We start from the raw sequence: 15,011 nt of genomic DNA, 5'->3' as shown, positions 1-15,011 counted from the left end.
GCTGCAGACCAGACGTGGAGGACGTCAAGAAGGAGAAGAAGAAGGAGTCCAGTGATAACGGACAGTAACTCCTCCTCTGCCTGGTTCTGATCCAATAGGAGCGCGCGGTGGGCGTGGACGGGTTCTGTTTACTTCTGTCCTGCAGAAAGTGGGACAGACTGAAGGCTGCAGCTGTCACACCGACAGGGATCCACATGAGCCTCTGCAGCACAACATTCAGGGAGACCTCTGTAAGGTAGGAACACTCTCTGTATAAAAGTCTTTCTGAATCTGAAGCTGGTTATTTAACCACATAAGTTACAAATCTGGAGTTTATAGTTCAGAAACAGCAGATCAGAGTTTGTCGAAGAGAATTGGAGCATGGCAGCTGATGGCGTTCAATTTGAGATAGAGGAACTAAAAGAAGAAAAACAAATCAACACTTCACACCAGGGGTGTATAAATTTGGCTTTTCCATCACAAGAGGGCAAAGAACCCAAAAATTATATTCAAGTAACAGCAGCACTACTGCAACATGTTTCTACTCAAGTAAAATTCAAAAGTAGCAGAAAGGGCTGAGTAACTGATGAAATCATCAATCCCTTCATATTCAGAAACTGCATAACCAGGTGGACCAAAATATGAAGTTTAGTGAAAATTTTGGTATTTTAAGAACCAAAGTGACAATAATTAATATAAGTAACAAAAAATAACAAAATCGGGCAAAAGAAAATTCTTCCAAATCAGTTTGAATAAAAACTTCAGAAACTTTAACAGAAATAAATAAAAATCTGCATGATTAAGGCGGTTCTACATCTCCAATAGAACACAAACAGTGTGGACATGTTGGAGTTTTACAGCTTCATACAGTACAAGCAGTAGATTTTGTTCTGCAGCTGTGAGTTTGATCTGGTGGATTTATGGTTAAAACTTGTTTGTTTCTCATTCAGTGGGTAGAAAATACAGAAGTTTTACTCAAGTAAAGGAAATGATACGTCATAATAAAATTACTCAAAGTAAAGATAATCCCAAAAGTAATTTTAACAAATGATTAGTCAGGTAAATGAGTAAATGTAACTAGTTACTACCCATCTCTGTACATCGCAGGTGCTGATGCAAAGTTTTTAGGTAAAATCAAGTAAAGTTATTATCCTGATTAAACATCATATTTTATGTTGTAGTATTCTAGTTGAGGAAAACATGTCAAAAGTTTTACTGAAAAACTGACTTTGCTGCCACTTTAATTTATTAATCTTGGTGTTTTTAAGGAAAGTGGCACCAACAGAATAAGTTTGTTTCAATCAAGGCCAAAACAATTTGAAAACTGAATGAAATTTCTTCTAATACAGAGTTTTTGGATTGTTAAAAAAAAAAAAATAAAGAAAATCAGACAACTTTAATTTCTTGATTTTATTTGAATCTTTCTGTTAGTATTTCTTGACATTTTGTGGCGCGGTAGTGTTGTTGGCTTGTCCCACATGACAGAAGGTTTGGCTGTGCAGCTTAAATATCGTCATTCTGCGGTTTCTGAGTGGATCCGTTCCTCTACCTGAGTCAGGCTGTCCTGACTCAGACCTCCAGGTGCCGGCTCGGTATTTAGGGTAAGGCCCAATTAAAGGGAGACCTGCTCTAGACTGACTAATCTAAATTAACTGCAATCGTCTCCTGCACCTGCTTGGACAGGAAGTGACCAGCTGCTGCTCAGGTCTGGCATTAACACGCCATCGGGTCCAGACCGCAACGCCGCGCTGCAAAAACACAACAGTTAGTTGATCTGGTTTCTACTGCAAATATCTTAGTTCACTTGAAATAAGACAAAACTAACTTACAAGTAGTAAGTTAGTTAGGGTTCTGGTTTTCAGCCAGAAATAGGAGCTTGTTTTGAGTTAATAATTCCTTTATATTGATGAAAAATAAACTTTTTCATCAATATATTATACATTTTCACCTATATGTGTTGTGACAGAGTATTAGGGCCATAGTAAGAAAAAAATAATAAAAATTACAAGAGCAAACCGGCATGAGAACAAAGCCAAAATATTACAAGAATAAAGTCGTAACATTATGAAAATAAAGCCAGAATATTTCTAGAATAAAGTCATAATGATGTAACAATTAAGTCGTAAAACTAAAGTCACACTATTATGACTTTACTGTTGTGATATTATTTTTAAAATGTACTTAGTGTGGCTCTAATACTGTCAGAAAAATATTTTGCTATAAATGAAATAATTTGCTAATGGAAGTAGTACTTTTTAATCAATATTAAGGAATCATTTACTCAAAATGAGCTACTACATTTAGTCGAAAAGTGACTTATAAGTTAGTTTTGTCTTATTTCAAATGTATAAATGTATTTGCACTAAACTTAGACTGAATTAGTTGGTACGGTTTTGTGTTTTTGCAGTTCTAAGTTATAAAAGCAGGGAGCCAATCAGTGAAGCAGGAGTTATTGACTGTGGAGGTAAATACATCAGTAAGTGTTTGATTTTAGAGTTAGAAAACACAGTAGTTGTCTGTTTGTGGTGATTCAATCAGCAGCTGCTTTAAAAATAATGAAAACAATAAATGATTCAAAGTGATCCGCGTTATTTCGGCGCATCGTTCGCTCTTCCGTTTATATTTAAATGATTTACAACGTCACAATCTGAGTTTTTGTCCTTGTCAGATAAACACAGTCATTCAAAGAGAAATGCGTTTTTTTCAGTGTATTTCATTTTCTTGTTGTGAATTTTACGGCAGGTTGTTTAACTGCGTTTGGCTTTGATGCAAAAATGATCCAGTTTCCATTACAGACGGGCGAAAAACTGTCAATATTCCGCTAATGTCGAAAAAACCCTTTGCTGTGTTTCCATTAAATAAGATGCGCAATTAAAATCACGCGTGGATATGTTTGTTTACGTGATAAGTCATTAGAAAACATGGCGCCAGCTTCCTCCAACTACTTCCTGTCACGTTCTTCTTCGTGGTTTGCGCCGACTCCAACATCCGGTTCCTTAAGGTGTGATTCGAAAAAAGTGTTTCTAGCGCCCCTTAGTGGAATCAACTGAGAAAGAAAAAAAACCCAAACATTTAATCAAAAAACTGTTTTTTTTTTGGAAGATGCTTTTTGTGAGCATTTTCAAAATGTCAAATCGCGCAAGTATATGGAAATGGAAACGCAGGTAGTGTTGAAATTCCTCCTTCTTAAAGAAACAGTGCGAAATAAATGCATTCATTGCTGGGTCCAGTTTCTGTGCATAAACATGTAATTTTAACGATCACAAGTTCTGGTTCCCAGAAATAAACATGTGTGAATTATATCTTCCTGTTATCTTGTTCAGAGATGCATTTATTCATATTTTTCTTTAATTATTTTCAAACTTTAGGACTTTTACCACTTTGTTCAGCATCTAAAGCAGACAAAGTTCAACAAACTTTGGTCCAATTTAAAATCCAAGAAAAGGAAATCTGATAGTTTAGATGCCAAACCAAGTGACGATGTTTCTTTTTTCTTTTTCAATATTTTTTGTGAAATAAATGCAAACTGTGATTTAAAATTATGTATATTTATCCCTCCTATTAGCATCATTTTTTATTCCTTTTAAACGTTTATTGCAAAATCAACAGACTAAGTCAAACCAAATAACTGTCTAATTTACAAACACTTAATGTCTGGAGTTTTATTATTATTACTATTTCCAGATGTACTGTGTTTAATTCTAGTTATAAAAGATTAATTTGGGAGCATCAAGTCCAAGTATTTATAAGTATTGCACAAATATTTCCAGATTTATATAAAAAAGAGAGAAACAGTCCTGCTCTGCTTGAACTTGTACACAAAATCTTTCAAAAATAAAACACTTTTCCATCACTTTTTGTAAAATTATTGTTATTTAGAGACAAAATATTCACTTGGTTGGGTTTTATTTTCTGTTTTTGTTCCTCACAAATCATGAAATAACAGCAAAACTAAAAATATTACCAAGTATTTTCGGTCTAGTTTCTGGAGCAAATATGTTAGTGCACCTGAAATAAGATAAAAACTTTATCAAAAAAGAGGAGCTGGAGTTAAGTCATTGATTTTACAAAAGCATTTTAAATTATTTCACTTAATAAGATATTTATAAGGGAAATAATCTGCTGATGGAACTAGTGTTTATTTTTTTATAAATATTAAGGAATTACTGGCTTAAAACAAACTCCTGTATTTTAATGAAAAGTTACATGAAAGTGATTTTTGTCTTATTTCAAGAGTATCAAGATATCAGTCAGTTCTAGAAACAAGAGAGAACAAAGCGAATTTCTCTTTATAATGGCCCATAATTTAATTTTACTTAATGATTTAAAGTTTAACAAACTTTGGCTCCTCTCTACTTAATGAAATATTTCATCCTATTTGATGGTTGCTCTGAATATTCATGTTCTACGAGCAAATGATGCAATTTGTCCTGGGAAAAATGTAGAAAAACAGGTGGTTATATTATTATTATTATTATTATTATTTTCCTCAGCCTGTCAGCTTAACGTCACACGCAGACTCGTTGCCATGGCAACCAATAAACAACAGATTTATGCTCCTGAATTTCCGTTTGGCATCATTAGGAAGTGATCGCCTGAACTCTGGCGGTGGATCATTAACCATCTTAAACACCTGCACTTCTGATCACCTGTCAGAACATTTATGTGGGTCGAATTATTTTTGTGTTAATTGAACCAAAATACTCCGAACTGCGCAGCAACAGCGCATGCTAAGGTGGTAAAAGTTACGTTGGCATAACTAAACCAAACTCCGTTTTCTTTACATATATTTTTTAATTTTTTTAATAAAAGCCTGTGACATGTGATCCATTTGGACCTTGTTATCTTGCTATCATGTGGATTTCAGATAGTCACCAATTCATAGTAGATATTTGAATTGAAGTCTCCATACAACTCAATGGTAAATCTGACGTCATTTCGACTAGTCAAAATATAATTAGAGATATCTTAAATCGCTAAGTCATAAAACAATTTGAGCTATCTGGAATGTAAGGGCGGCAAACCGAATGTATGTTAAAACGGCTTGCCATACAGCGCTGTTGCGGTCGGTGAAATGACGCAATCAAGCAAAGAATCTCAGAAGGAGACGCAAAGTTTTGATATTAATTGCCAACACTATTTCAGATATCTACAATTAAATTATGACTAGTCATAAAGTAAATTCAGGATATCTTGATTTTAGCTTTGACTAGTCATAATTCTAACTAAAGATACCTCGAATGACAACATATTCAAGATATCTTACATTTATTTTTGGATAATAAATTTATCCAAATTTTGGATAAATTTGGATAAATTTAGTTTTGACTAGTGAAAACTAAATTATAGATATCTGAAAAGCAAATAATGACTAAACAAAACTAAATTAAAGATATCTTGAATTGTAATTTTGACCAGTCAGAATTCCTTTTAAGATATCTCTAAATAAATTAGAGATATCTTGAATTACACAGCTTCTCTATTTAAGATATCTTAAATTAACATTCTGACTATTCAGAACGACATTACTGATATCTTCAATATGTATTCTGTATAGTCAAAACGTCCCTGACTTACGTGGCAATTTGAGTGTTTGAAAATGCTTTTAGCTTTTCAAAGCTGTTTTTAAGTGTATTCGGTTCGTCGGAAATGAATAAAGAGGGTTTTTTGCAGATTTGAGAAGCAGTCTTATAGTTGATGAAGGTTTGTTTTCTCTGCATATCCAACATTGCTGAGCTTTTTCTACGTTGTGGCATTTACTGACTATTTTGTACAGGAAACATAAAATTCTGCAGGCGACTGTTTGGACAGCACTAAGGGGCTTCCACGCAATTCTTAATTCAGATATCTAAAATCGTAATTTTGACTAGTCATAATTAAGTTCAAGATATCTTAAATTGTAACTACGGATATGTGTCCGTTCAATTGATGGAGGACTTGCCATTTATGCTTTAAAAAGGAATTTTTAAAAGCATTACTTGTCTGTTAATGCTTTGAATACAACGTGCAGCTGCAGGTACATAAAGAAAAAAAGGGTCAGGAAAAATTGGTGTGGACTGTCCAGCCCAGTCCTTCAGGAAGTTACGTCTATGAGGTGAAAATTTTGTCACTAAATATCCGTAATTTAACAAAACATAATGGAAAAAGGTTGTGATTTTTAGAAGGAACCGTAATATCTGTGTTTTTGTTTTAAAACCAAACATTTCCAGGCGTCTCTTTAGCTAAACATGAGCATAAATATTCCTCCTGGTGCTAACTGGGACAGAAACAGGAGAACTAGCCTGGATCATTTCGGGATGTGTTGTTGCAGCTGCATCCTGGCTGCAGGACAAGGCTGCAAAGCCAAACGTGAACAGGTAGCGTTGGTGACCTACTTAGAGCCGTCAGACGGGTCCGTGAGACGGTTCAGGAAAAAAACAGGCGTGGTTGTTCTTCAAATCCCATCCATACGACGCCGTACTATAAAAACGGAGGGTAAATTCCTGCCAGAAAAGTCAGAAATTTTGAGACGAAGCTGAGAAATATTTTAGAAAAATGAGGAAATTTCTGAGTTTTAAAAGTCAGAAATTTGCTAGAAAATTCTCAGGAGTTTTTTAAAAATTAATCTTAGAATTTTTCTAGAAAAACAATTACCATTTCTTAGTTTCAAGTAAAAAAAAAATCCGACTTTTAAAATAAGTTTTTTCCAGTAAATTTCGAAGTGTTTTTTGTAAATTTTTGACTTCACAAAATTTGAAATTTTAGTCTCAAAATCTTAGATTTTTTTTCCAGCAAAGTGCCAACTTTTCAAACTAAGCAATTTCCACATTTTCTAAAAAATGTATTAGCTTAACCTCAAAACTTCTGTTATTTTTTCTAACAAATGTTTGTCTTTCCAAACTCAGAAAATTCCACGTGTTTTTCAAGAAACTTCTGAAATTAACGCCAAAATTTCAGATTTGAATTTTTCAAACTCTGAAATTTTCACATTTTTTCTTGAACATTTCTGAGATTAATCTCAAAATTTAAATGTTTTTCTAGCCAGTTTGGAGTTTTCAAACTCAGAAATGTAATTTTTTTTAAATTAAATATACTATTTCTTTTGGCAGAAATTCACTTCTTTTTCTCCTCTGTCTGCAGTGGCCATAACAGGCCATTATATCTAAGTTAAGTTTTATATAAGCAAAAGAAGAAACCAAAACATTGTATCTGTCCTGGTTCGGTGGAGCTCTGCTGCAGAGGCCCAGTCTGTAGAGGCCAGCAGGTCAGAGGTGACATGGCGTCCAGCTCGGCCGCCAGCTGGTCCTCAGGTTTTATGTTGGCCTTCTGCAGAGCCGCCATGCTGAGAAGAAGCCGGAGCGGCAAAACTCGACATGTGGCCTGGAGCGAAACCTGGCAGGACGCAGATGTCATGACAGCTGCCGACAGGGAGGAGTGGGACAGCCAATCAGTGACTCAGGTGAGGCAGCAGAGGAAAACATGCTAAATATGCAACGTTTCTTTAAGCTTTTCCATTATTTGGATTTGAAAAATATGCTTTTTTGCACAAATTAAAATTGTGCAAAACAATCAAGAAGAGTGGAGGGCACACGTCCGCTAAACACCAGAGCTGGGTAGTAACTAGTTACATTTACTTAATTACATGAGTAACTTAAAAAAAAACTATAGGAGTATTTTTATTGTGCTGTACTTTTTACGTTTACTTGAATAATTTTATTATGAAGTATCTCTACTCTTACTTGAGTAAAATTTTTGGATTTTCCTCCCACTGAATGAAAAACAAACATGTTTTCACCAAAACTTCACCAGACAGACTCACACCTGCAGTTTCTGTTGTTAAAAGGTTTACGCAGTAGTTCGGGTTTGGACCCGGAGCCTGCAGGGACACAACAAACCTGTTTTTACTCTTCCTTTGGTTCCTGCCTTTTGGCGAAATTACAAAAATGCTAAATGCAAGCCTGAATCTGCTCTGCTGGGACTAACACGTTCACACTCACATCGTGTTGTTTGTTTCTCAGATCGGCGACCTGGAGTCTGAGGCGGATCAGCTGGTCGGAACTGGTTCTGAGGTTGTGGTTCTGCCTTTTGCTGTGCCAGGGAAGCGGGAATCGTTCTCCATCTGTGAGCCGCAGGAGGAGCTGAACCCGAGTTTATGGGCCGCTGACGACAGGGAGGTGGACCAGGGTGAGCCGCACCGCAGAAAACCAGCACTGAGCATGTAAACAAAGCTGGAAACGAGCAAATTAACACAAAACTGATGATTTATTCAGCTAAATGTGTTTTTACTCACCATATCACACTCCATTTGTCTGAGTCTCATTTAGTTTATGCTAACGGAAATGGATTTGGAGCATATTACTCCTTTAGTCCAGGACGATCACAATAACAAATTTTACTTTTATTTTATTGCGATACACGATAATTGTGTCACTGCAGAGTTGGGTAATAAATAGTTATATTTAGTCAATTACCTTTACATGAGTATTGTTTTTTACATGTTTTGTTCTTTTTTATTTTTAGGAGCATTTTTACTATGCTGTACTTTTTATTTTTACTTGAGTCATTTCATGATGAGGCATCTTTGCTCCTACTTGAGTAAAATTTCTGGATTTTCTTCCCACAGAGTGAAAAACAAACATGTTTTAACCCAAAATTCACCAGACACAGACGCATACCTGTAATTTCTGTTACAGTTTTATACGTTTATTTATTGAGAGAAACTGATTTGGAAAAATTTCTTTTGCCTGATTTTTTGTTATTTATCTGAATTATTGTCATTTTGATCCTTAAAATCCCAAAATGTCCACTTAACTTTATATTTTGGTTCATCTGATGTATTTTTTAAATATTAAGATAATTTGATCAATTACTCAGTACTTGAGTAGACTTTTTACCAAATACTTTTTACTTTTACTTGAGTAAATATATGTTGAAGTAGTGCTACTCTTATGTGAGTATAATTTTTGGGAACTCTGCCATCTCTGAGTAATGACACACATGCGTTTTATATTTTTCTGTAGAACTTATTCATTCATTCATTTGTTGTTCACTTGCCATTTACTCAATAAAGTTTCTTAAGATGAGAGAATGTGAGGAGAGGAAACGGAACTGCTGTGTAAACAGACTTCAAAATAAAAGCATAAATATAAACAGCTAACTAACTTGAATAACTATTACAAGCCGGTAGCACAGATGTCAAAACTTTTTCTGCTGAAAAGTTACAAAACAGCCAAGTAAATTAGTTCTTATTAGAGAAATTTAAGAGCTCTAAATGTTTCCAAAGTAAGGAAAAAATGCTACATCGCTAAATAAAAAAATAGCTCCGCTGTTAGCGGAGTAGCAGAAGTGTGCCCAAAACTGGGTTTCGTCATAGATAACTTAGAAGATTTTAAATGGTTTAACATTTAACTTTATGATTTTTAAAGGTCCAGTATCATGTAAAATCAACTCTTCTAAACTTTCCGTCAGGTTATAATGTTATTCCCTCATCAAAAATAAGATATTTTTGTACAGTTCTGGCTTAATTATAGCTCTTATTAAAAAAAGAGGTAATTATATGCTAGCTTTGGACAAAACGTTTGGCTCTTTTCCTCTTTAATCTTGCCCGGGATCTTCCGAGTCCTTGGCGAGTGACGCTCTCCGTGCAGCGACGTGTAGCGACGGCGTGCTGCTAAAACGAAACAACAACAAAACGTGTTGACGTCACAAATCACGGAGTTTAATCTCATACAAAGCAATCGACAACAAAGCTGCAGAGGAACAGAGATATGCATTTTATCACAAAATAAGACACACAAGGGAAGACAAACGAACATAAAGACAGACAAAGGCGCCCACGTGCAGAAAAGATGAAAAAACTCTCAGACTCTCCGGTGTTGACCTGAAATTTTAACCAAAGAGGCGTTTCCCTATTTAATATATGCAAAGAAGGCATTCCGTTGTCCGACTAATCAGAGCCCTGTCTCGGCCCCCCAGAGAAAGTTGGGACTTCCTGATTTATACCAAAGGTGTCTGTTTTTTATCTACGCAAACGGGCGGACCTCTTCGTCTTGGGCCGTGCCAGATACGGGGAGAGGCGCCAAAGAGTCTCTAACCTCTTTCAGACTGTAAATTTTATTGCTGTGTCTGTCAAAAGGGGGAGGAAAAAAGGCCCTGCTTTGTCTGCTTTCCGCATCTCAGACGAGACCTGTTCCAAATAGAAGTATTGTATATAACTGTTACACATGTCGTATATTGGCTATATTAAACACCAAAAAATAATCATTTTTCTTAACACTCTTCAGTATGTATTTTCCTGTCAGCGATTAATCGATTACTAAATTAGTTAATGATTATTTCAGTTACTGATTAATCACGATTAATCCGATTAATCGTTCCAGGTTTAAATTTAATCCTTATTAAATCGTTGCGCTTTCTTCTCATTAATGTAGCACATTTGTGTCTTAAATAATTCGTAGCCCTCCGTTGTCGTGGAGCTCTGGTTTTGAGAACTCGTAGAATAAACACGTTCTTCTTCTTCTCTTCTCAGTTTTTGACTGGGTTTGGGACGAGCGCTGCAAGTCGTCCGGCGCCTCCCTCAGCTGCGACGACAGGAAGGTGAGCTTCCACTCGGACTACAGCTGCGGCACGGCCGCCATCCGCGGCAACAGGGAGCTTTCAGAGGGCCAGCACTACTGGGAGGTGAAGATGACTTCTCCTGTCTACGGAACCGACATGGTCAGTTTCTTTAAATCATTAAAACCTGAACCTGGGTCGTGTATGGACCCGATCCCGTCCCCATTTCCCTGCTGGAGGGCAAAAAACTGCTAGCAAATGATGATTAGCACAGCTTTTAGTTGTTAAATTGTCGAAATAATGCGCTAAATCATAAATGTACGTCTGATATTTAAAATATAAATGGACGCAGGGCTTTGCTACTAATTAGACTTAGACTTAGACTTAGACTTGTACTTTATTGATCCTTTGGGAAGACTCCCTCAGGAAATTGAAGTTACCAGCAGCTCCCAGGCAAAAAACAAAGATAACACACAGTAAGCAAAAGTGCAAAAGAATACAAAATACAAATTAAATACTAAGGTACACACCAAATGTGAGTAACCAAAACCTTAAATTATGCAAGAAAAACCTTAAATTATGCAAGAAACAAGGAATAAGAATATAGAATATAAGAATATAAGTAAATATAAATACAACACAAAAAAAATATAAGAATTTGGCGGATAGATTGACCAGTGATATCGTATTGCACTATGTGGTTTGACCTGATAAGTATGGAGAAAAATACAAGGGGTCACTACTCCTTCCACCCTCTGTCCTGTGTCACCTCCCCCCCCCCCCCCCCAATGAGGGGGGGGGAGGTGACAAAAATAATTGTCTACACTGTTACAGCTAGACAACAAGGTCAGGAAAAAGTTTTAATTAAGAAAACAATAGCGAGGGAATAGAGAGGGAAGTAGGTCAGTTATGCTAGCTTGACGTTGACAACCATAACATGTGATGTGGAATTAGGTGTTTTGGTTCAATTAAAAACCTTTAAAAAGGGCGATCTAAACACCAACTCTGACAGATCATCACTACTGCAGGTGTTTAAATTGGCTAATCAACCACCACTGTGTTGATTAGCTAATAGCAGAGTAGCTAATCTACCACAGCGATCACTTATTAATAATACCAGGTATTAGATCCCAATATTATGGCTCTATATGAAAACCTTTGCAAGACACTGAACACTGATGTATTTTCTGTCTGCTCTCTGCAGATGGTTGGGGTCGGAACCTCTGAGGTGAACCTGGATAAGTTCAAGTTCAGCTTTGGCAGCCTGCTGGGCCACGATGAGGACAGCTGGGGCCTCTCATACACAGGTTCAACCTCTTCCTGTTCACATATCTGGATTTTTATCCACATGAACAGATTTTAAACCAAAAATAATGTTTATTTGAAGGTCTGCTCCAACACAAAGGAGACAAAGTGAAGTTCTCCCCTCGGTTCGGTCAAGGCTCGGTCATAGGAGTTCACCTCGACACCTGGCACGGCACTTTGACCTTCTACAAGAATCGGCACTGCATAGGTAACGATTGAAGATACATTGTAGCTCTGATTTAAGGTTTAAAGGGCATAAATCACGTGGGACGGTCTGCTGCTGTAGCAAAATGGTTCCTGTCTTTATGAAACTGAATTATGAACCAAGATCAAATGTGGGGTTCCTCAAGGTTGCGTAGTCGGGCCACTTTTATTCAGTTTATCAGAGATAACCATCCCAAACTCGTTAAGAACTGCAGCATGTCTTAACGATATGCAGAGCCGGCCCAAAGCGTAAGCAAACTCACCACCGTAATAAAATGCTTGAATTTGAACAAAGACTAGAGATCTAGAGCTTTAATATTTGTTTATTGAGAAATCTATCAAATTTAATTCAATTGCTTCAGCAGTGGTGAGCACCAACAATGCTAACGTTGTTGCAATGCTATATATAGCATTGTTACCTAAAAATGCATTTTGCCTAAAAATACTATATAAGAAGTTACAAAGTTACTTGATTGTGCTATAAAACACATATTACTGCCCCTTTAAACGAATTTGAAAGCTTAATTTGTAAAAGTGTAAAGAATAATCTTTATAGCTTGATTAGCATAGCTGGATTAAAGTTATTGTTTACTTCAGTACTTTCAGTCTTTGCTGTATTTGTTTCCTCTGAATTATTTGTGAAGCTAAACAGATAAATGAATGCTAACAGGTGTGGCTGCTACCAGGCTGCAGAGCAAGAAGTTCTACCCGATGGTTTGCTCCACGGCCGCTAAGAGCAGCATGAAGGTGATGTGCGCCTGCTACGCGCCGACCTCCCTGCAGTACCTCTGCTGCGCCCGGCTGCGCCAGATGTTGCCCAGTTGCCCTGACGTGGTTGACGCGTTGCAGCTGCCGCCGGGCCTGCGCACCGTCCTGCAGAGTCAACTGGACTGGGTGTTCGCCCTCAGCAGCGGCCCGGACCCGTCCGAGGACGATGACTGCATGCAGACAAGCGTGCCTTCCAGCCCAAGTGCCTGCGCCGAGCCGGCGCCTCAGGATCGGCCCGCAGCATGCCACTGTCCGCCGACTCCGCCGAGCAGCGACTACGACAGCTGCTGCTCTGACCCGGAGGATTATCAGTGCAAACGATGCCGCTGGACGTGACCCGCTTGCGTTTGTGCTGCAAAGCTTATTCTACTACTGCCATGTTTGCTCTGATCGATGCTCACTACACTGCAAAAACATCAAATCTTAACAAGTATTTTTGGTTTAGTTTCTACTGCAAATATCTTAGTACACTTGAAATGATTAAAACCATCTTAGAAGTAACTGTTCAGTAAAATACAAGAACTTGTTTTAATAAGTCAATAATTTGATAGTATTGATGAATAATTACTAATTCCTTTGGCAGATAAATTAACCTTTAAGATGGGAAAAAAGTCTTGTTACAAGTGAAATAATCTGCCAGTGGAACTAGAACTGGGTTGCTAGGTAACGACTGAGCTTGGCTGGGGTTGCTAGGTAACGGCGCCAGTGGAACTAAAACATTTTCATCAATATTAAGGAATTATTGACTTAAAACTAGATGCTATACTTTGCTGAAAAGTTCATTGTAAGTCAGTTTTGTCTTATTTCAAATGTAGTAAGGCATTTACACTGTAAACTGGACCAAAAATACTTTGTAATATTTTGTGTTTTTGAAGTGACCTACCAAAAACTGATCATTTTTGGTCTAGTTTCTAGTGCAAATATCTTAGGGCACTTGAGAGAAGACAAAACGAACCTACATGTAACGTTTCAGCAATATAGCAGCTCGTTTTTGTCAATAATTCCTTAATATTGATGGAAAAAGTACTAGTTCCACTGTCAGATTATTTAATGTGTAACAAAATATTTTCCCTATGATATAGGTAAAATAATCTGCCAATTAAACTTTCACTTTTTCATCATTATTAAGGAATTATTGACTTATATCTTGCTAAAAAGTTACTTGTAAGTTAGTTTTGTTTTATTTCAAGTGTGCTGAGATATTTGCACTAGAAACTATTTTGTTTTTGCATTTTGCAGTGATCCAGTCGACGTTTAACATCATCAATAGGCCTGTCACAATAAGTTTTGCTAGATGCTAAATTGTCCCAGACGTTATTGTGATAAACGATAATATTGTGTTTAAAGACCATTTTCAAGTAATATGATGGCAATAATAATGCAAGAACACATTCTGAAGTTCAGTAACCTTTAAATTCTGATAAACATTTAACACTGGAACTGGAAGACATTTTAAATATGCAAAATAAATAAACAAAACAACAAACAAGAGGAATTATCAAGTTTCTGCAAACAAAATTGTCCTTAAATAAAGAGGCTAGTTGAGACCTAAACACCAAACTGAAGACTTTTATCAGCCAGAAAGAGAAAATAATGCTAATGGAAATTAAGGGGTTTGTTTTATCATGCAATTGATTTATTGTTTATTGCAGCAGGCCTAAACATCAGCTCCTGTTTCTCTTTATTTGAACATCCTGTTTTAGCCTATTTGTGTTTTTATTTAGATGTTATTTTTTATCTTTAAAATGCCACTGCTAATGCCTTTGGAAAAGGCAGATCAGATTTGAAAAAGCAAACCAGGAAACTTGTTGGTTATTCTCAGGGATAGACTGTTTATAATATTGAAAAAGTCTTTTTATAAGTGTGTGTGTTTTTTAAATCTATCTTTGAACTGAATATCAGATGAGATTGTGCTGATACTGTTTTTCTATTTATTGCTAAACATCTGATTGTGAACTTTCTTACAGTCCTGTAAAAATAAACACAAAAATAATGAAGTTTTGTTTATAGTTTCAGTTTTTATTCACCAAGTTTTTGTACCTCTTGAACTTTTTCAAATGTTTTTCATGTTACAATTACAAACCTCACTGTGTGTTACTGGGATTTATGTCACACAGTGGAGAGTAACTGTAAAATGGAGGCTATCATTGCTGTTTATTCACAAAACAGCTGCAGATATACTGGAGATAAATTCACACCAACCATTTCAGATTTGTACATGT

At 36.4% G+C, this 15,011-nt stretch overlaps 1 protein-coding gene across 1 annotated transcript; it reads left to right on the top strand.

Annotated features, from left to right (window-relative positions):
* Window positions 1-107: 107 nt before the first annotated feature.
* spsb3b (splA/ryanodine receptor domain and SOCS box containing 3b) lies at window positions 108-13,502 on the top strand. Its single transcript, XM_032574154.1, has 7 exons — window positions 108-235; window positions 7,291-7,417; window positions 7,977-8,142; window positions 10,487-10,674; window positions 11,717-11,819; window positions 11,900-12,025; window positions 12,692-13,502. Exons 1-7 carry the CDS (start codon window positions 195-197, stop codon window positions 13,123-13,125), a joined length of 1,185 nt encoding a protein of 394 aa, XP_032430045.1. The 5' UTR covers window positions 108-194; the 3' UTR covers window positions 13,126-13,502.
* Window positions 13,503-15,011: the final 1,509 nt, after the last annotated feature.

This window comes from Xiphophorus hellerii, chromosome 10, assembly GCF_003331165.1.
Source record: "Xiphophorus hellerii strain 12219 chromosome 10, Xiphophorus_hellerii-4.1, whole genome shotgun sequence".
NCBI lineage: Eukaryota > Metazoa > Chordata > Actinopteri > Cyprinodontiformes > Poeciliidae > Xiphophorus > Xiphophorus hellerii.
The sequence above is the reverse complement of the archived record's forward strand: the minus strand, read 5'-3'. Positions and strand labels throughout refer to the sequence as shown.

Bases quoted from the DNA above. Each gene is read 5' to 3' on its own strand.
- spsb3b (XM_032574154.1), top strand. From the start codon at position 195: ATGAGCCTCTGCAGCACAACATTCAGGGAGACCTCTGTAAG. The intron at 10,675-11,716 runs GTCAGTTTCTTT...TGCTCTCTGCAG, and splicing joins CTGTCTACGGAACCGACATG to ATGGTTGGGGTCGGAACCTC. The intron at 11,820-11,899 runs GTTCAACCTCTT...GTTTATTTGAAG, and splicing joins CTGGGGCCTCTCATACACAG to GTCTGCTCCAACACAAAGGA.